Source organism: Ursus arctos, chromosome X, assembly GCF_023065955.2.
Source record: "Ursus arctos isolate Adak ecotype North America chromosome X, UrsArc2.0, whole genome shotgun sequence".
In the NCBI taxonomy this organism is placed as follows: domain Eukaryota; kingdom Metazoa; phylum Chordata; class Mammalia; order Carnivora; family Ursidae; genus Ursus; species Ursus arctos.
In genome coordinates, this window is record NC_079873.1 from 24,559,013 (window position 1) to 24,582,319 (window position 23,307).

At 37.9% G+C, this 23,307-nt stretch overlaps 1 protein-coding gene across 1 annotated transcript in view; it reads left to right on the top strand.

Annotated features, from left to right (window-relative positions):
• Nucleotides 1-23,307, top strand: part of IL1RAPL1 (interleukin 1 receptor accessory protein like 1) — a 646,715-nt gene that overhangs the window by 614,233 nt on the left and 9,175 nt on the right. Inside the window, exon 9 of the mRNA XM_048213783.2 lies at nt 9,689-9,832. Within this exon, the coding sequence (XP_048069740.1) occupies nt 9,689-9,832 (144 nt within the window). The remainder of the gene's footprint in view (nt 1-9,688; nt 9,833-23,307) is intronic.

Sequence of the window (23,307 nt, forward strand, 5' to 3'; positions counted from 1 at the left end):
ATTAAAGCACAGGGGCAGGACCCGTGGGCAGAAAGAGCTGCTGCACTAGGGCCGTGAGGAGCAATTGATTATATATTATGGGATTGGGAGAGGTAAGGAAAAAGAGAGGTTTTCAGAAGAACTTTCATATGCCAAAGAGGACCTACAAGATACCAGAGGCCTTGCCATTGTCAAGTTAAAGTTGTTTTTCCCTCTAGTAAAGCAATAACGTTAAGATAGTTGGGAGCTTCCTGGAAGAATATGACACACGTCCCACACAGGAGTTGGGCGGGTCGGGGGGAGGTTGCAGAGTGTCAGCTTATGCTTTGTCTTCAGCTAGCTTTCTGCTCCTTCATCAAATGAAAAGAAAAAACTGAATAGCATTATCAAAGTTGTAAACAATATATGATTGGTACAAAGTTTCCTAGATCTGTAAGTCTATACTGGGCTATATGGTCATTGAATTTATGAATGAGAGAACATTTCTCTATTTGTATGGTTAAGTTGGCCATTTTTCTATAGAATGATGTTTTATTACCAAATTAACAGACTGCATATCAATAGTTACACTTCATTAGTTGCTTGAACCTTATGACACGTTGGCTGGCGGGGAAGATGGCTTACAGAGATATTCTTGGAATTTTAGAGTGGGAATGCATAAAACAGTAACTTTTTATTAGAAAATTGAGTTTGTTCTTGATCATCCAGTCATTGATTTATTCGACAGCTCTTCACTGAGCACCTACTATGTGTCTGATAGTTTCCAAGACATCTGAGATAGATCAATTAAAAAAATATGGACAAAGTAGACCAAAAAAAAAAAAAAACACTTAATCTTGATGGAATTTAAATTCCAGTGAGAGACAGATAATAAACAATAATAAATTTATTAATAAGCATTAAATACTATGTTATATCATGAGTAATGGAGTAACAAAAAAAAAAGAAAGAAAGAAAAATGGATGCAAAGTGCAGCCACAGGTTTGTGATTTGTAATGAGCGCCCGGTGGACCAAACTTAGAAGGTATTATATGAGCAAAGACAAAGAAGCAAAGAAGGAGGCATACAGAAATCTGGGGGAGGAATATTCCAGTCAGAGGGAACAGACACAGCAAAGGTCTTAAGGTAAAACAATTGTCTATAATGTAAAACCATAAACAAAAGTAAATGACATAATGCAATATAGTAAGTCACCAAAAAAGCTATAGAAAATACACTTTCCGAGGAGATGAATCACTTTTGGAAAAGCTTCATTGAAAGCGGGGGTCTTAGCCTTGCCTCACAGTATTGGTAGGGTTTTGATAAATGAAAAGGGAAGTTCTACGTTGGTCTAGCATTGGGAAAACACATGTCAAGTTCAATTCACATTGGAGGGATGATTCTGGCTGGAGGTTAATTAGCTGCTTCAATTAAAGGAGTGAAGGACCGCGAATGCCGACATAAGGGTTTTGGACTTTCTTCCATAAGCATTGTAGATCGGCTAACAATTACTGAAGAAAATCCCAAGGGAAGGACAGCATGTTTTTGGAAGATTACACTGAAGGTTTTAGACAGATTACATCAGAGTGACTGCAAATGATAAAATTTTAAGTCAAAACTAAACACAAAACACACTCTAATTACAACAGCACTTGTAATAATACTGATGAGGTTGTGGGATATCGGTGAGGTTCAATGGGGTGGAGTCTGGAGCCGACGACCAGGAAAGAATTCTTGAGACGCCTTCGGTGCAAAATGGTGGTTTATTAAAGCACGGGGACGGGACCCGTGGGCAGAAAGAGCTGCAGCACCGGGTTGTGAGGGGTGGCGGATTATATACTATGGGGTTGGGGGAGATGAGGAAAAAGTGAGGTTTCAAGAGAGTACTTTCGTATGTTAAAGAAGACTCACAGGATACTGGAGGCCTTGCCATTGTCAGGTTAAGGTTGTTTACCCCTCTAGTAAGGCGTGAACACGAAGATAGTTGGGAGCTTCCTGGATCCCTGGAAGTATCTGTCTATGGCCTGGAGGTTATAAGGACATTTACTTGTATTTACATTCCCTTCTGGAAGCTAGGTTATTGATAGAAATGTTTTGTTCTTATAAACTGCTAAAACACTTGTAAACTGAGGGAGACTCAAGTCTTGCAGGATTGTGTTCTCTGTAGGTTAACTATTTCTTTTCCCTTTAGGGCAGCCAGGAGTGCCTGAGGGATGTCACAGACATCCCATGGGGGCGGGGGTTGTGGGGTGTCAGTTTCTGCTTTGTCCTCAGCTTGCCTTCTGTTCCCTCATCAATATGATCTTACCATTTGACTTGTCTTTATTTTTTAACTTTTTATCTTGAAAAAAAATCTGGTGACATTACAGAAAAAATGCAAGAGTAGTATAATAAATTTCCATATATCCTCTTCAGCTAGATTCACCAGTTATTACCGTTTTGCCACACTTGCCTTCCGTCTCTTAATGTGGGTGGCTAAATAGAAAGAGCCACACCAGGTATCAAGCACATAGCATATTATTGATGTGTGACAGTAAATTGCAGATATCATGGCTAAACTGTTTGATGCGAATCTTCTGAAAACAGGGATGTTTTCTTACGTAACCAGAGTATATTTATCAAATTCAGGAAAATTGAAAATGGTAGAATACTATTATCTAATATACCATCTATATTCGCTTTTTAAATATTGTCTCAATAATACCCCTTCGAGTGTATTTCCCATCCAGGATGACACATTGCTTTTAGTTGTCATGTCTTCTTAGTGTCCTTTAACCTGGGTTGGTTCCTCAGCCTTTCTTGGTGTTTCACGGCGTTGGGAAGAAATTTTCTCTGCGCATCAAGGTCCTTGTAACTAAGCGTGAGACAGATTAATGGGAGAATATCAAATTCAGTAGGAGGAATCCACAGTCAGGCAACAGGAGGCTTATCTGACCCTCCTGAGCTGCTAAGGGGAGGAGCTTGGGAAACAAAGATTGGAAAACAAAGGGGTTTAGAAAACAAAGGTTGCCCTATTAAGCAAATCAATTTCTTAGGTGAAGATGTTAACGTCTGTTAATAGCTCTCTTCCTGGACAGGCTCTCCTTTCCAATGTAAATTTAGGCAGTTGCCTGGAGAGACAAAGAGCTTTTCCTGCATCTGCTGGGTGTGGATTGCTTTTAACTCAAAATTATCTTCACGCCAGAGGAACTGCCCTTGATCCCTGCAATGGCTTGGACATTTCTCAGGAGTAGAAACCAGATTTTATTTTTTATACGATGTCTCTTAGTTTGAGTTTGCCTGATATATGTCCTCATTTTTTTGATATTTACCTGCTTCTGGCTGGAGTACTGCCTTGTTAATGCATCACATCAGGAGGCGCATGATGTCGATTTCTCCCATTACTGGTGATGTTATTTTCGGTTACTTCCTTGAAATGGTGTCCATTTTTCCCTCAATCGTTAATAAATAATCAGTGGGGAGGTACTTTAAAACAGTGTGAATATCCTGCCTCATCGATCTTTCATCCAATAATTTTAGCATCTGTTGATAATCCTTGCCTGAATCAATTATTATTAAGATGGCTGAAATGTGGTGATTTCTAATTCTATCATTTCTTCTATTTTTACCAAGTGGCATCTTTCTGTTCTGGCTAAGGGAGAGCTTTCCTTTTAATGTATTTGTTCATTAATATGGATTCATGGAATCATGTTTTTTCGATTACTGCCATTGTTCCTCTTACCTTGTCTTTTAATACATACCACTTATGATTCCTTTCACTTCATAGGAAAAAGCAAAGTTAGTATCCTTCTTAGGTAAGGCACGTTTTAAGGGTAGGCTCTAGCTAACTGTAGAAAGAATGATGCATTTTTTCCCTCTAGTCTTTCATTTTATTTTAAAATTTTTAATAGTTTGTTAACATGTAACTCTTCAGTTCCTACGGCTTCTGGGAGCCGAGGCTAACTATGCCCCAATGATGGGTCATAGCCAATGATCATATTTGCATTCTTGATTGGCAGTAAGTAAAAGTTAATTCTATACTTTTGCTGAAAGCCTCTTTCCAAAATGACAAAATATACCACTTCAAAGGTAATCTTTTGCCCAGATGTTTGGTTGCACAAATCAAGCTGCTACATTCAGAGACCATTTTCATTTTCCTTTTTATTATTATTGTTACTATTATTATATTATTATTTTGTGTATCCTGCCTTGTTCCAAAAAGCACTTTTACAAAAGCAAAACTGCTGTCTTTACGTACTAGTTTATACCTTCCCAAAACGTTTTCTTGCTATTATGTGAATAGCAATTCAGCTTCTTAATGTGTTACCAAAAAAAAAAAAAAATTATAACTGCTTCTAAATTGCATTGATGTATTGTAGAATTGGGTTGAATATCTTTGTAGGCTGAGCATAATTATCCTCCTGCCAGGAACAAATAAGTTATACTGCTCCAGAGAAATAAATATGCATATGAATTTATGTGGATGGATAAATCCTTATAAAGTTTAGCTCTTTATAACACAATGAGAGAAGAGGAAATGTACTTGGTGAGGCTAATGAATAAACTGGGATCATTAGATTGTCTATCATGCATTTTCCCCACAAAGTTGCACTTTACTGCATATAAATCAGGGCAGAGCATTTCAAAGGACTTTATATAATGAATGAGGCAATTTTCGGCTGAACCATATAAGAAAAAGCCACCTGAAATCTTCAGTTCTAGTTGAAACAAGATTGTGTATAGAAATACATATCGAGAAACAAAATGAAAACTCCAAGTGAAGAGTTCAAAAATACACATAAACTTCGATTTACTTTGTTAACATCTTTACCTCTTCAGAAGAAGTTTGCCAACAACAAGACCAGGTACAGGCCAGTAAAAAAAATAGGACCGCAAACTACAGTAGGTAATGCAGCAAGATTAGTGTAAACCGAACGCATTTATTATTTGCAATGTAATGCAATATACTAAGAGATGGCATGTGCTTTATTTTAATTAGCTGTTTCTTTTAAAGGGTTGCTTGGTCCAACTGTCTTGATAAGAAAAAATTGTAGTCATTGCTCAAAATGCTTGTAGCAAATCTAGTTTTAAATTGAAGCAATTTATTCCGAAAGCAGTCTACCACCACAGCAATAATCAATGTGTTTTCCCTTAGCCCAAACTGGAGCTTTCCAAAGACTATTGTTAATTGCCAGTAACTAAATGACTGCTGGTGCCCTTAAATGTAACTATTTGGCACTCGTTCATTTGTTGTGTTTAACCAAATGCCAGTTTCCCTTAGGTTTTGCTGAGAGATTTTGCTTTACAATTTTCAATATTCAGTCTCAGTCCCTTAAAGGGGGTAGAGTCTATCATTTTAACCAAATAACACAAAGGCTAACCAGATTTTTAAAAGGTCTGCACTTTCTCTTTCCGTCTTCTGATGTTGAATTGTGCTGAAATGGAATCTTTTTATTTTTTAAATGCTGCCACTCCAGGCAACTTGAACTTGAGCTGAAAAGCAGATCCCATTTCAAAGGGAAAATGACATTTGCTGGGGCAACACCTTTCACATTGTAATGTAAAGATAAAATACAGCAGCGGGCCCTGAATCATTTCTTTAAAGTGTAACAGAATTTAACCCCTAGTAATTTTGTCCTGACCCAATGTATAAGCAATAATGGGTAGCACTCATATTAATGAATGCGTCCAGCTTAGAGCAAAAGAATGTGGAAACTAAATCTAATACGCCATTTTCTTTGGGAGAGTTTACACATGGTCTGTAAACCAATGTGAAAAACTTAAATGGGAAATGTTTTAACCTCGCACATTTATAATGTGAAGGCATGTAAATTACTCTTGCATAGAAATAATGTAGTAACTGAGGAGGAGGCACTGGTGCGTGGGCTGTGGGGAAGGATACGTTTCTTCTCTGACTTCCAAGAACATTGTAAGAATACCAGGCTTCTGCATGTAATTCTACAGAAGTATCTGGGGGAAGTTTGAGATCCTCTCTGGATCTCAGGATAAATTAGCCCCTTGAAAATGCCGTTTCTTTGGACCCGGTCTTCGTCTCTGTCTTATTAGTAAATGACTATCCTGTGGCTCAAGAAGACTTATTCTTGATTATTGCCCATACTCTAGGTATATAAAACTTTCCATATGTTTGTACCTTGAAGGATATATTCATGTGACACTAGACCATTTCTCTAATTGCTAAGCCACATCAACCCTGGTGTCTTTTTCTCATTACATTTCAGACAGTACCATTGATTGGCCTACTGTATAATGTGTTTGAGGTAGTGTATATAATTATTTGAGTGGCTCATGACTTCTATCAATAGGGATAAATCACATTTGGGCAATGACTTCTCTAAACATAAGGACTTACTTTCATATCATATTTCTCTAACTTTGGCATATTAAGTGCTTAAAAGTTGTTTTTTTAGTATGGTGACTAACATAATATAGTAAAAATATTATTAAAAAATAAATAAAAGTTTTTTTTAAGTCTGTAGAGAACAGACTTATAAATGCCATCTGAAGAAAATGAGAATTCTGCTTATTACATTAATAGGATTATGTCTCGGGCACACTTTTGGATTGTTTCAAAAGCTCTTCCACTAGATACGGGCTTGGGAAGGGTGCTGCTTGTCCAGGCCTGGGGCCATGTCTGCAGAATCCAGGGCTGTGCTTGGAGCCAACATAGAACCATTTCCAGCCTGTGCAGTTATCTACAGTAGACCAGCTGTCCTGACTCCAGCTTTCTTTACAGCTTCTCCCCACACAAGCCTCGAGTTAGAATTTGTCGTGGCTATTTTTTTTAAATCCAAGTTTTAAAGACTTGAAGTGTGATTAAGATAAGGTAAAATGCATAGATGGTCTAAGTGTTCAGTTTGTTGAGCTTTGACAATATATATACTTGTATATCCATACCTGAAAAACAATATAGAATATGTCTTTTACCCCAGCAAGTTTCCTCTTGCCCCTTTCCAATAAATTTTCCCATCACTCATCCACAAAACATCCATCTTGTGATTTCTATCACTGTGGTTTATTTTGGCCTGTTCTTACACTTCATGTAGACAGAATTCTACAGAAGATATTACTTTGTTTTTGGCTTCCTTCACCTGATGTAATTTTGTGAGATTCATGCATGTTGCTTGTATCAGTAGTTTATTCTTTTTCCTGCTGAGTATATTCTGTCATATCTCGTGCTAATGAACATTCGGGTCATTTTCAGTTGTGGCTCCTATGAATAAGACTACTCTGAACATTCCAAAACAAGTCTTCTTGTGGACATCTGCTTCTATTTCCTTGTATAAATACTTAGGGATGCAGTTGCTAGTCATAGGGTAGATCCACAGTTAACTTCATCAGAAACTACCCCAAATTGTCTAATAGAGTCGTACCATTGGGCTCTTCCACTAGCAGAGTTTGAGGGCACAAATTAAGCGTTGTCCTTTTTTTTTCCCAATTCTTCCCTCATGTAAGGAATTTTAGGGTGATAAATTACAAGTGTTCAATGCATTAAATTAGAAAACACAATGAATCTGAAAAGAAACCGTAGTCCAAATGTTTACCTCTCCCATCATATCCAGTATAATTTAAATCAGATGATTTTGGTGTATGAATTAGCCTGTGAGCATAAGTTAGTTTTCTCTGTGCGGTAGTGTTAACTCCTATAGCGAGAGAACCAGGCCCAGCGTACTTTGCAGAATGATCTGCGCACTTATCCTTTCTGTTCACATAGGAATGGGAAAACATTATCTAGAGGAGCTTTTTGTTTTTCACTCCTGGAACTTTTGTAGTACTATCTTGTGTAGGCCCTCACAAGATTCAACAGTTAATGCTGTCTGATATTTATAAATACAAAACGTAAAAATTTCCAGGAGGTGCTTTTCAATATTTCACTTTCCATATTAATTCACTCAGACTCTAAAAGATTTAATAACTCATTTTATTTTTCTTTCTTAAATTCATAAAATCCAAGCACTTTTAATAAGATTTTCTCCTATTTCCCATTTAATTTTAATAAGAGCATAAAAATACACTTGATTAAATAGTAGTTATATATGTTTTTTGATAAAACTGTTGAATTAAAAATGAACGACTAGACAATGGAAAATACGGCTGAGTTTTGTTCTGTAATTATCACGGGAAAAGTGACATCACACGCAAACACACACACACACATGCACAAACACAAAGTGTTCTTGTGAGGAAATGATGTCCATGCTTTTCAAATTACTTATCACTGATACTGCATCATACCTGTGATGATTTCACCCCATTTTTGAGATCTCAGGAGTGATCTTGTAACACAAGAGTAGTTGTTACTGCAAAACCATAGATTATTTTAAAGTTTTCAGTATAAGCCTACATTAACCATGCTATGAAATTAGATAACCCATTGATGGATTGTAAATGAAAACCATAAAAATACCACTATTTTAGAGCCATAATTTCAGGAATTTTTATATTTAATGGTAATTAAGGAAACTAACACTTTTCAAGGTAGTGTCAACTGTAGTGAACAATGGCTACCCATCAATAACATTTGGCCCACGTTGATCAAGAAGACAGCAGGCAAGCACAGGCACTTAAAGTGAACCTCAAAATCTGCGTTCTGGGGCACCTGGATGGCACAGTCGGTTGGGCGAGGGGCTTTGGCTCAGGTCGTGATCTCAGGGTCATGAGCTAGAGCTGCCTGTCGAGCCCCGCAACACTGAGCGCGGGGTCAGCTTGAGATTCTCTCTCTCCCTCTCCCTTCACCCCCTTACTTGTGCTCTTGCTCTCTCTAAAAAAAATTTTTTTTAATCTCTGCATTCTGGCTTAATGTTTAAAAATCAGTAGCCTTGATTTTGTCACAATGTCTGTGAGCTCTAAAGGAGGAAAAAAGAAGTGAATGTTTTATCCCCAGAAATGCCCGATAATTTTTAATGTAATATGGATATTCAGTAGAAAAAAGAGAGCATGTATGTAGTGAGTGGACAGAAAAATTCCTCTTTTGGATAGAATGTAGCAACCTGCCTAATAAAGGGAGGAAACAAATGAAAAATGTCTAAGTAGCTTAGCAAAAGGAAAATACTATCAACCTAGTCTAGTGTGACATCCACTAGGGGGCCTACTTTTTAAGCCCAAGTATTCAGCCTCCAGTACTGTGATTGGCCACCCTGGTGTCACTGATCAGAGAGGTAGAGAATGGGAGTCGTTGCTCCTGGCAGGAGGCAGCAGGCTGCATTCCTGGGGGGGGGGCACCCAAGACTCTATGAAACAGTCCACACTGCCCTTCAGGAACTGTGTTGTTGGAACCCTTACTGTCCCGAGCGCCATCCCCTAGGTGACAGCTCAGGTAGGAAGGATCAAGATTCACATTGGTGAGTTCAGAAGCTGTCCTGCCTTAAACGCTTCATATCCTCAAGCCTAGTTTGCAGGGTTCCCAGAAGGGATACGTTTATAGGAGTTACCGTACTCAGGCAAGCTCGGAATCATAGTTTCCAAACAGGTATTTTATAATTCTCTCGGTCCAAACACAATCTACCATTTTTACCATAAGCAATGTCTCTTAGCAACACAGTTACCACAAACCACCTTATCTGGTTACCAAGGAAACAGAGCTAGAAAGGTCAGATTCTCATGCAGAAAGGGAAGGGGTTGTGTTAATCCATTACCTACCTCTGGTCTCACCCAGAAAACTGTGAAATCAAGTTGAATTTGTGATCTGGGATGTGACTATGGTCTAATTCCCTTTCGTGATTTTTTCCCGTAGAGCTAATGTATACAGTGGAACTTGCTGGAGGGCTTGGTGCAATCCTGCTGCTGCTTGTCTGCTTGGTGACCATCTACAAGTGCTACAAGATAGAAATCATGCTCTTCTACAGGAATCATTTTGGGGCGGAGGAGCTGGATGGAGGTAAGATGAGCTCCCCTTTTTAATGTCCTCTCTGGATATTCTTCCTTGTTTCCTGCCTTGTTTTATTGAGGGGCAAGGAAAGTTACCTACATCACCACTGGCAGCTGCTCTTACCATCTTTCCATGCTCAGTTTGTAAATTCATCTTTTACACGGAACTGTACGTGTGATGCTTTGGAGCCAATAGGTAATTTCCTCTGACAATTGTAAAGCAACACCTACCCTTTTTAGAGTCCTACACCAAGTACAAACGCTGATTGCAGCGCTGTCAGAGTGTTGGTTTTCTCTCTCCGTGTAATCAGTACTGAAAGGCCAGCTTAACTTTTCTGTGAGGAGGGCCTCTTTTAATTGCGTTCCCTAGCCCCGAGGTTTGAGGTGAGTCTCTATCTGTCCCTTGCTTGGACTGACCAGCTCTAATAAACTGTGCTGAATATTTTAGAATTCAGAGCAGTCTTTTCAAGCCTGTGTGTAGCTCTATTTAGACAGACGAATTTTTATTCCAAGTGTGGACCAACAGATAATACAGTGCCCAAGCACATTGTTTTCATAATAATACATCTACTGTCTTTCCTCGAATTGGACGAGTAAATGTTGTTTTCGTGGAATTGCCTGCTCTGGTCAGTCGTGAATATGTGTGCACTCTAAGAGGAATTTGGGGTCCTTAAAATGGAGGTCCATAAACCACCCATTAGCGGACTTGAGTTGTTGTTGTTGTTGTTTTTTCAAGAGTGATCCTTACACAAGGTAAGTTCTCAGTAGAAGAAGCGTCTGCACGCTCACACACACAGTGCAGATGGTAACGATTCTGGATCATATTTATACATTTTTTTCCACGACTGTCACTTTTGCACTAAATGGTACAAAGGAAAATGAAGGGATCGGCCATGTTCCCACCTTTCCAGGATCCTCTGGACTAAATCCACAGGTAGCGTTGTGGGTTGTCAGGCTTGTGAAGAGTAGTTTACCCAGGCTGTGTAACCTTCTGCCTGCCCCATGACGGTGAAGTCCGTGCCGCAGGTCTGGGGCCTTTGACATTTTTAAGTGTTGATTTGCACTTGTTTCTAACTTTCTTGCCTGCGTGTGCAGAGTATGATTTTTTGGCTGCTCCTTCAAAGAGATATGAGAAAATTGTTAATGTCAGGGCTGTTGTTGAATGAATACCAAGCAAAGTGCTAGGCATTCTTGAATCATTCTTGCTAAGGCTCAAAAACTTCTGACATCAATATTATAATCTCCATTTTACTGATAAGGCAACTGAGGCTCCCAGAGTTTAGATAACGTACTGATGAGGATAACCCGAGCATTACTACTATAAGTGGCCAAGATGGGATTTGAAAACAGGTCTATATCCAAAGCATCTATTTTATTGAACCCTCAGTCCCTGCCGTTTTGTGCCTTTTAAAAATTTGATATGATCAGTATAATCTTAAGATCTGATGTTGTTTGTACCGTTAGCACGGTAGAAGATGTTTGAAAAAGCAGCTTACCTGAACATCTCACTTGATCTATTAACCCTATTTGGAATATGTTTAGTCTGTGTTCTGAATGAGATGAATGATTCCCCTCCAACTACTATTCCCAGTACAGTTTTTCTTTGTCATGTTCGAATAGTAGAAGATTCTGGATAGCTTACATGCCTCTAAACCTTAGTCACATCCCCTTAGATCTTTCTACACATGCTGTTATGGTTGAATAATTATCTGCTCTTCCATTGGTGGAAAATTTCTCTGACATAATCACATTCCCATTCTTCATAGCTCTCCCACAGCCCTTTCTCCTTCCAAAGAAAACATAACTGTTAAGAAGAGACCCCAGGCTTTTCATATTCTTGACTTGGCTTAAAAAAATATAATTCAGAATTCAAAAGTCTAATGATGCCTTCTTGATTCTTGGCCACCACATTAGCTCCCCTAAAAGCGAAATACATAAAATACTCTTAGATGTAAGGAAAGGCAAAGAGTATGAAGAAGAATAGGGAAAGTTTAGTTAATATTTTGAAGCAATGTCTTACTCTAGTGATATGATAATAATAGATTCATTGACTATTTGTTGACTGTTTATTTAACAGCAAGTGCTGTGTTGGCTGCTTGGTTCGTACTCAGAGAATCACACAACTAGAAAGACAGAATTTAAGCCCAGGTCCAAATAACTCCAAATTCCAAGAATTTCAGCCATTGTGTCAGACTGGGAGATGGAGTATTTGGTGTCAGGAACACATCCACGCAATTCCTTTTGCATCATCAGGATAGGCCTTCCCTGGCTATATCAGTTCTGTGTCAGAAAGATTCTATTTTTCCAAGATAGAACGTATTGATGCTTTGTTCTCTTGGTTTGTTCACCTCACTCCTTGTCTCCCTCTACATACATTTACATTTCATTGTTTAGTCTGGATCCAGGTCTTAGCACTCTCATTCTACAATACCCACTTTTTTGGACCACACTTACCACCCTATCTTCAATTGCATTAGCGCGTGAATAGCTCCTGAATCTAAATGTCTTTGTCCCAGTTCTCTTGTTCTATTACCGCGTAATCGTACCTCTTGAAAATAGACTGTTGCCTCACTCTTAATTGCCGCTCCTTGTCCCGGCCTCCTACACTACCTTCTTGGTCTTCATTCTCTACCCTTCCATTTTATCCTCCACACTCAGCCAGACTTCTCTTTTTAAGTACACATTTACTGTGATTCTTAGCAAAAACAAAAACAAAAAGGGGCCCGCCTGTATGGTGCCTGCCAGAGCAAGTCCAGGCTTTTTAGCTCAGAAAACAACTGCCATTGCTGGGTGACCCAGCTTATGATTGTTAGCCTTGCCACCTCTTTGGAATCAGACCATGTAGAGTTCCAGTTAGAATGACGATGCTGGTCTTGGAAAAACAAAACTGTTGAGAACTGACCCAAGACAATGTAGTAATGCATAATTCTGAGATCTTTTTAGATAAATGAGGTAATTGTAATGGTTAGGGGCAGGAGAAGGTTAACTACTCTCTCACCACCTTGTTTCCATTACATACTAAAAGAAAATTTGGACAAATTGTGTTGCATATGACCTTATTAACACACAAACGTAGAACCCATCCTGTAAACTGGAAGACGTTCCAATTCTGTGTTGTGCCTGAGTGTCTGTGTGTATTCCCAAAAACTTACAAGAAAGTTTCCCCTGAGGCAAATGTGACAATATACCCGTGGCAGGATTAGGCGCATTATGTAATGACATCTAAGAATATTCTTCATCTGAACACAGGACCGTTTTGGAATCATGTCTGGAAAAGTTTCCCTAAAGGGGCAGGCCAATGGCCCCACTAGATGTTTACAGGGGTGTGATGTGTCTCTCTATTATGTTAAGTAATCCGATTATCTTTCATAGCACTGATTTTACCATGGAGAGTCCATTTCCAAGATCCATTTTATTTAGTAAAAAGCCACTAATTTTAGCAATCAAATTTGATTTCTAACATTTATTGTGCTAATTAACAAAGCGTCTACTTTTGATCAGAAACAGAGATAGTTGAAGCGCTTATAGAGGCTGCCCCTGGGGTGTTGCCTTATTCTAATTAAATACTAGCTGACCATCCTGATAAAGGCAACCTGCTGTTTCTAGAGCAGAACTTACACGAACACGGTATACCAATGTCTGTGCTGGAATAAGTACAAAGAAAATACACTTATCATGACACCATCCAAGTCCTTCGCTTCTCCATGCCTCTGCCTGGGATTTCCCTTACACTTTTGTTTAAAGCTTATATAAAGGTAGCCCTTCCTTCCTTCCTTCCTTCTTTCCTTCCTCCCTTTCTTCCTTCCTTCCTTCCTGCATCCCTCCCTCTCTCTTTCCCTCCCTTCCTCTCTTCCTTCCTTCCTTTCTTCCTGCCTCTCCTTCTCTCTTTCATACACAGTTCATATTTTTCCTCTGACTTCTAAAGATTTCCCTATCACCCCAAGGTCCAGTTATTTTCTCCTTCATCTTTACAAAAATGGCACTTAAGACACACCTTAAATAGTCCTTTTTCTTTTGAGTAATGAGTGCTCGCTAGTGAATGCCTACTACTTGTAGGGCACTGTGATTTCAAGATTCCTTTGTCACTTTTTAATTTCCATTAAAAGAAGGCTTGAAGACCAAGTCATGAAGTAAAGAATTATTCAAAATTTTGAAAGACTGTCTCCATTTTGGAACTGGCTCTGCAAATAAAAAATGTAATAGATATATAAAGAAAAACAAGGTTGTGAAGTCATAGGTAGCCCGCTAATAGGAGAAAATAGGAAACACCGGCTCTCCTACATGAGGATTATCGTGTTGGTGGATGTCGGTAAGGTAGTGCCAGAGTTTTCACTAGGAAGTAACTTATGTGAACAAACTTGAGGTTTCATTTTGTGGGGAGGATCTAGTGCTTGACAAGGTGAAGCTACTTTATGTTTGTTTTTCTCAGAGTGCAAACTGTTTCGGTTTTGGTTTTATCCCCTGACTATGGGGTATGAGACGCAAGCTTATAATTGTGGCAGGGCAAGCTTGTAAGAACACTGTAATCACTATTTTAAAGATGAAAAATAGAGCTCTTCTAGTTCCACTTTAGAAGTTATTACAGGTATGGGACAAAATGAGTTAGAGCAATCTTTTATAATCTCCACCCCTTGACCCTTGAAAAATGTGAACATCTGTTCCATTTCATGCATTTGAGACATTGGTTTCTACATCATCTTAGGTCATAGCATTTATTTTTCTTTCTCCTTCAATCACAGGGTTACTGACTATTAATTGTTACAGGAACCATTGTCTTCATGTCCATCAGTGAAACTGTGCTTCTGTAAATCATTTAGAAATCCTGTAGGGGTTTTTTGCTTTTGTTTTTGTTTGGTTTGTTGGTCGGTTGGTTGGTTGGTTGGTTGGAACTGATTAGATAATTTGCACACACATGAACAATCTAGAATGTGTTTTTGGGTTCCAGAAGGAGAGACCTGTGGTTGTTTTTGGTATACGATTTGCCCAAAGTCATAAACTGTTGAGTAGGAAACAAGCCTTCTCATCTCCAACCCTTTGCTACCTATATGCCACCTGCTAACTCTTACCCGCTTTAGATTTCTAACATCTACACCACTCACTGGCCCCTCAAGGATGCAAGGGAAGGAAATTAATATCTACTGAAGACCTCCTTTGGGCCAGGCATTTTGCTAAATGGTGGGGACCCATTTCATGCTAGGTATCTACCTTAGGAAGGTGCTATTTTATAGACCCGGGAACATAGTCTCAAATGAGTGAAATTAAAATTAATGCCAGTTGAGATTTGACCTCAGCTGCTGGGGCTTTTTTTAGTTCACTATATCATGACATATATATGTTAATTGGTATCACATTTCAGTGTTTGAGACCCTATGGATTGAAATAGTCCAGAAAAGTACCAAGTAACAAAACAAGTAAACTACAACAATATTGCAAAAATTGCAAAGTGTAAAACTCAAGCAGCTTTATTTTATTTTAGAATACAATTGCCAGATGTTGACATGCAGGATTGAAATGAAAAGTGAAAGTTATTGAAACCACGATATTTGATAATCACAGAATCAAAATATTAAGATTATATGACTAATGCTTGTTTATTCAATGATATATCATCCATTTCTACAGAGTTTTTTTACTGAAAATTTCTATCTTGGGAATGTAAGAAAACATATGAAGGCAAATCTGAGACACGAGAAAGAAATGTGGCTTAATTAAAAAAACTCTTATTTATTCAAATTATATCAATGCTAATTTTTAATGATCACATATTTCTGTGCTAATATGCCACATGCAAACATAGAAAGTCATCTTTTAAAATGATTTTAAGATTTTATTTATTTATTTATTTATTTATTTATTTATTTTGGAGAGAGAGAGAGAGAGAGAACAGGTGGGGGGGCAAAGGGGGAGGGAGAGGGAGAGAATCCCAAGCAGACTCCTCACTGAGCTCGGAGATGGTTGAAGGGCTGGATCCCATGACCCTGAGATCATGATCTGAGCCAAAACCATGAGTCAGATGCTTAACCAACTGAGCCACCCAGGCACCCCCAAAAATCACCTTTTAGCATAAAACACATTATTCATCACTGAGCCCTCCTCAAGCCTCATTTGGTAATTCATTTGCTGAATGATGGCCTCTGTCACTAGTCAGTCTTACATACTAAAGTTAAAAATATTTGAGAACAATTTTTTTTTTTAAGTGGACAGCTGCCAATAACATCTGACAACTGTTCAGTAGGTGTTTAAAGGCTAAAAGTTCCCAAAGACCCAACTGTCAATCTCAAGCCATTTATATTATCAATAACTCTCTTTCCTAGCCCAGATTCAATAAAGCCACCACCTTCATCTTGAGAATGGAATCTCCAATCTACATTTTCTTTTTTTTTCAAGATTTTATTTATTTATTTGTTTATTTATTTATTTGAGAGAGAGAGAGCCTGCATGCATGCGAGCACATGAGTGGGGGTGGGCAGAGAGATCGGAGAGAGAGAGAGAATCCCAAGCGGAGCCTGAGGCAGGGCTCAATATCAGGACCCTGAGATCATGACCTGAGTCATGATCGCTTAACCAAAGAGTCAGACGCTTAACCAACTGAGCCACCCAGGCACCCCTCCAATCTACATTTTCTTAAAAGTTTCATCATTCTAAAAAATCCATGACTCCTTTGGCTTCTCAGTCCTCCTAAGGAGCATTGACTAATATTGTCTCATATGTCAAAGAGAAAAATATTTATCATTTTTCCAAACTACTTTTTCATTCCTGATAGTTTCATATTTTCCTTCTCTCATCAAGGTTTTCTTAAATAGTATTTTAAATTCAGAGTTTTATTTCCTAACTCTCCAGAGTCCAAACTTCTTTTTCCCCCCTCAAATATATTTTTTAAATAAAAATATGGTGGTTAATTCAGTCAATGGAAGGAGAAAATTCTACTGGACCAGTTGGTTGACTTCAAGTAACAAAGTAACTAGCTGATTGATAGGTCTTGCTGTTTTTTTGCTTGTTCCCCCTCCCCCAGATTTATTGAGTTTTAATTGAAATTGTGTAAGTTTAAGATACACAACGTGATATATAGATATAGATATAGATATAGATATAGATATAGATATAGATGATAGATATAGATACAGATATAGATATAGAGGGATGTGTATATTGTGAAATGATTGCTACAGTGTTAGTTAACATATCATCTCACATAACTGTTATTTTTTTGTAGCAACATTTAAGACCTAATCTCTCAGCAACTTTCGAGTATATAAAATATAGTATTGTTAACTATAGTCACCATTCTGTATACTATATCCCCAGAATTATCTATCTTATAGCTGGAAGTTTATATCCCTTGACCAACATCACTCTCTTTCCCCTACTCCGCAGCTCCTAGCAACCACCATTCTATTCTGTTTCTGAGTTCAGCTGTTTTTATTCCACATGTAAGTGAAATCATACAGTATTTGTCTTTCTTTGTCTGACTGATTTCAGTTCGCATAATGCCTTTAAAGCCTAAGTTGTTGCAACTGGCAAGATTCCCTTCGTTTTTATAGCTGAATAGTATTCTGTTGTATATATTGACCACGTTTTCTTTATCCATTTGTCCATTGATGGGCACTTAGGTTGTTTCCTTGTCTAAGCTATTGTGAATAATGCTGCAATGAGCATTGGGGTACAGATATTGCTTTGTGATAGTGATTTCATTTCCTTAAGACATATACCCAGAAGTGTAATTGTTGGATCATATGGTAGTTCTATTTCTAATTTTTTGAGGAAACTTCGTATTGTTTTCCATAGTAGCTGCACCAATTTACATCCTTACCAGCAGGGTACAAGAGTTCCTTTTTTTCTATATCCTTGCCAACACTTGTTATCTCTTGCCTTTTCGATAATAGCTATCCTAACAGGTGTGAGGTGAGATCTCATTGTGGTTTTGATTTGCATTTCCCTGATAGTTAGTGATGTTGAGCATTTTTTCTTGTACCTATTGGCCATTTGTGTGTCTTTGGAAAAATGTCTGTTTGGGTCTTCTGCCCATTTTTTTATTGGATTATTAATCTTTTTGATGTTGAGTTGTATGAGTTCCTTATATATTTTGAATATTAACCCTTCCCTTATCTGATACATGGTTTGCAGATATTTTCTCCCAGTCCATAGGTTGCCTCTTCATTTTCTTGATTGTTTCATTTGCTGTGCAGAAGTTTTTTTGTTTGAAGTAGTCCCACTTGTTTATTTTTGCTTTTGTTGCTTGTCCTTCCTTTATCATCTCCAAAGAATCATTGCCAGGGCCATGTTCATGTGTTTTATTTCTTAAATTCCGCATATGAGTGAAAGAGCTTTTTCCTATGTTTTATTGTAGGAGTTTTATGATTGCAGGTCTTACATTTAAGTCTTAGATCCATTTCAAGTTACAATTTGTGGATGGTAGGGTCTCCTGGGTGGCTCAATCAGTTAAGCAGCTGCCTTCGGCTCAGCGGAGGTCCTGCTTCTCCCTCTCCTTCTGCCCCTCTCCCTGTTTGTGCTTGCTGTCTCTCAAATAAATAAATAAAATCTTTAAAAAAATTTGTGGATTGTATAAGACAGGTCCAACATTATTCTTTGTCATGTGGACATACAGTTTTCCCAACACCTTTTATTAAAAAGATTATCCTTTCCCCAATTATTATTCTTGGCCCCCTTGTCAGATACTAGTTTTCTGTATATGTATGGGTCTATTTATGGACGCTCAGTTTTGTTCTAATGTTCTATGTATCTGTTTTTATGCTACCACCATACTGGTTTTTCTTACTATAACTTTGCAGTGTAGTTTTCAATCAGGAAGTATGATGTCTCCAGCTGGGCTCCTCTCAAGATTACTTCTGCTGTTCAGGGTCCTTTTTTTAGTTTCAGAGGTAGAGTTTAGTGATTCATCAGTTGCATATGACATCCAGCGCTCATTACATCAAGTACCCTCCATAATGCCCATCAACCAGTTACCACATCCCCCCATCCATCTCCCCTCCAGCAACCCTCAGTTTGTTTCCTATAGTTAAGAGTCTCTTAATGGTTTCTCTCTCCCTCTGCTTTTGTCTTATTTTATTTTCCCTCCCTTCTCCTATGTTCATGTGTTTTATTTCTTAAATTCCGCATATGAGTGAAATCATACGTGTCTTTCTCTGACTGACTTATTTCACTTAGCGTAATACCCTCTTGTTCCACCCATGTCATTGCAAATGGTAAGATGTCATTCTTTTTGATGGCTTCTTCTTTATCCATTCATCTGCCAATGGACATCTGGGCTCTTTCCATAGTTTGGCTATTGTGGACATTGCTGCTATAAACATTGGGGTGCATGTGCCCCTTCACATCACTATGTTTGTATCCTTTGGATAAATACCTAGTAGTACAGTTGCTGGATCAGAGGGTAGCTCTATTTTTAACTTTTTAAGGAACCTCCGTATTGTTTTCTAGAGTGGCTGCACCAGTTTGTGTTCACACCAGTGGTGTAAGAGGGTTCCCCTTTCTCCGCATCCTCACCAACATCTGTTGTTTCCTGACTTGTTAATTTCAGTATCAGGGTTTTTTTAGTTCCATATAAATTTTAGGATGGTTCCTTCTACATCTCTGAAAAAAGCCCTTGGAAGATTGATAGGGGTTATATTGAATCTATAGGTGGTTTTGAGTAGTATGGACATTTTAATAATATTAATTATTCTAATCCATGAACATGAGATGTCTTTTCATTTATGTCTTCCGTTTCTTTTATTAATGTCTTATAGTTTTCAGTGTATAGATCTTTCATCTCTTTGGTTAAATTTATTCCTCAGTATTTTATTATTTTTGATACTACTGTAAATGGGATTATTTTCTTTTTTTTTCGGATGATTTGTTGTTATTGTATAAAAATGCTACAGATTTTTATATGTTGGCTTTGTATCCTGGAACTTTATTGAGTTTGTTGAGCAGCTCAGATATTTGGTGGAACATTTAGGTTTTATTATATGTAAAATCATGTCATCTGCAAAGAAAAAATTGTACTTCTTTCTTTCCTACTTAAGTACCTTTTACTTCTTTGCTTAATTGCTCTAGCTGGAACTGCCAGTACTATGGTGAATGGGAGTGGTGAGAGTGGGTACCCTTACCTTGTTCTTGAATTTAGAATGAAATCCTTCAGCTTTTCATTGAGTATGATCTTAGCTGTGGGTTTGTAATTTATGGCCTTTATTGTGTTGAGGTATGGTTCTTCTATACTCAATTTGCTGAAAGCTCTTACAATGAAATTATAAATTTTTTGTCAAACTCTTTTTCTGAATCTATTTACAAGATTATATGATTTGTGTCCATCATCCTATTAATGTGGAATGTCATACTTATTGATTTGCATAAATTGATCTAACCTTGCATCCCAGGGATAAATCTCACTTAGTCATGCTATATTATCCTTTTAACGTACTGTTTAATTTGGTTAGCTAGTATTTTGTTGAGAATTTTTCTATCTATATTCGTCAGAAGTATTGGGGGGGCGCACCTGGGTGGCTCTGTTGGTTAAGCATCTACCCTCGGCTCAGGTCACGATCCCAGGGTCCTGGGATTGAGCCCCGCATCGGGCTCCCTGCTCAGCGGGGAGCCTGCTTCTCCTTCTCTCTAGCTGTTGCTCCCCCTGCTTGTGCTCTTTCTCTGTGTCAAATAAATAAATAAAATCTTTAGAAAAAAAATTAGTATTGGCTTGTAGTTTTCTTTTCTTGTAGCATTCTTATCTGGCTTTGGTATCAAGGTGATACTGTCCTCATAAAATGAGTTTGGGAATGCTTCCTCCACCAATATTTTGGAAGCATTTGGGGATTGGCATTATTTCTTCTTTAAATATTTGGTAGAATTCATGGGACACCTGGGTGGCTCAGTTGGTTAAGCATCTGCCATTAGCTCAGGTCATGATCCCAGGATCCTGAGATTGAGTCCCGCATCGGGCTCCCTGCTCAGCGGGGAGCCTGCTTCACCCTCTCTCTCTGCCTGCCGCTCCTTCCCCCTGCTTGTGCACTTTCTCTCTCTCTCTGACAAATGAATAAATAAAATATTTTAAAAAATTAAATATTTGGTAGGATTCACCAGTGAAACCATCTGGTCCTAGGCTTGTCTTTGTTGACAGTTTTTTAATTAATGCTCTAATCTCCTTAGTTATTGATCTGTTCAGATTTTCTATTTCTTCACAGTTCAGTCTTGGGAGATTGTATGTTTCTGGGAGTTTATCTGTTTCTTCTAGGTTATCCTTTGTATTTCTGTGGTTCCAGTGCCTCTCTCATTTATAATTGTGTTTAGTTTTTCTTTTTGTTTCTTGGTTAGTCTAGCTAAAGATTGTCAATTTTGTTTATCTTTTTAAAAACCCAACTTTTCATTTCATTGATTTTTTTCTATTGTCTCTGTATTCTGTATTTCATTTATTTCTACTCTATTCTTTATTATTTCTGTCTTCTATTAACTTGGGGCTCAGATTGTTTTTCTTTTTCCAATTCCTTGAAGTATAAAGTTAGATTATTTATTTGAGATCTTTCTCTTCTCTCAGATTCAGGCATTTATCATTAGAAATTTTCCTCTGGGGGGGGGGCGCCTGGGTAGCGCAGTCGTTGGGCGTCTGCCTTCGGCTCAGGGCGTGATCCCGGTGTTCTGGGATTGAGTCCCACATCAGGCTCCTCTGCTGGGAGCCTGCTTCTTCCTCTCCCACTCCCTGCTGTGTTCCCTCTCTCGCTGGCTGTCTCTCTGTCACATAAATAAATAAATAAAATCTTTAAAAAAAAAAGAAAGAAATTTTCCTCTCAGAACAGCTTTGTTTCATCTCAACTTTTGTTGTGTTGTGTTTCCATTTTCATTTGTCTCAAGATATTTTCTGATTCCCCTTTTGCTTTCTTCTTTGACCCATCAGTTGTTCAAGAGTGTGTCATGTAATATCCACATATTTGTGAATTTTTCCATATTCTCCCAAACCATTGTGGTCAGAAAAACATACTTAATAATGATTTTGTGGCCCAACGTATGATCTGTCCTAAAGAATGTTCATTCATGCTTAAGAATGTGTGTTTTGCTACTTTTGCCTGGATATTCTGTATATGTCTGTTAGGTACGTTTGGTCTATAGTATTCTTTAACTCTACTGTTTCCTTATTAATTTTTTATCTCAATGATCTATCCAGTATTGAAAGTGGGGTATTGAAACCTGCTAATATTATTGTATTGCTGTCTATTTTCCCCTCAGTTCTGTTAATATTTGCATATTTAGGTACTCTAATATTGGGTACACATAGACTTACATTTTTATACCCCCTTGATAAATTGACCCCTTTATCACAATATAGTATGGAGTGACCTTCTTTGTCCCTTGTGACCAATTTTCATTGCAAATCTATTTTATCTGATGTAAATATAGCCACTCCTGTTTTCTTTTAGTTGCCATCTGCAGGAATATCTTTTTCCATTCCTTCACTATCATCCTATGTGTGTCTTTAAAGATAAAGTGAATCTCTTGTAAGCAGCCTATTATTGAATCTTACTTTTTGATCTATTCAGCCACTCTTTGTTGTTTGGAGAATTTAGTCCATTTTTGTTTAAAGTGATTATTGATAGGTAAGTACTTAACTATTGTCACTTCATTCGTTATTTTCTGTTTGGTTTTTTTTTGTTGTTGTTGTTCCTTTTTCCCCTTCTTCCTCTCTTGCTGTCCTCCTTTGTGATTTTTTTAACTCATATACTTTCATTCCTTTCTCCTTAACCTCTGTGTATCTACTATAGGTTTTACATGAAACATCGAATAGATATAACAGACTATTTTAAGTTGATGACAACTTACCCTCAATTGCACAAAGAAGTCTACACTTTTACTTTCCTCCCCCCACAATTTATGCAATTGTTGTCATAATTTACATCTTTTTATATTATGTACCCATTAAGAAATTACTGTAGCTATAGTTATTATTTTTGTTTAATTTATTCCAGTGAAGTTAATATATAGTTTTATATTAGCGTCAGGCATACAATATACTGATTCAACAGTTCCATGTATTGCTCAGTGCTCATCAAGATAAGTGTACTTTGAATCCCCTTCACCCATCCCCCCATCCACTTCCCCTCTGGTAACCATCTGTTTGTTTTCTATAGTTATGAGTCCGTTTTATGGTTTGTCTTGTAGTTATTTTTTCATTAAGTTTTTTATTTTATTTATTTTTTTTAAATTAAGATTTTATTTATTTATTTGACAGAGAGGCAGCCAGCAAGAGAAGGAACACAAGCAGGGGGAGTGGGAGAGGAAGAAGCAGGCTCCCAGCGGAGGAGCGTGATGTGGGACTCGATCCCAGGACCCCGGGATCACGCCCTGGGCCGAAGGCAGACACTTAACTACTGAGCCACCCAGGCTCCCCTAAGTTTTTTATTTTAATTCCAGTATAGTTAAGATACAGTGTTATATTAATTTCAGGTGTACAGTATCCTGGTTCAACAATTCTATACATCACTCAGTGCTCATCATAATAAG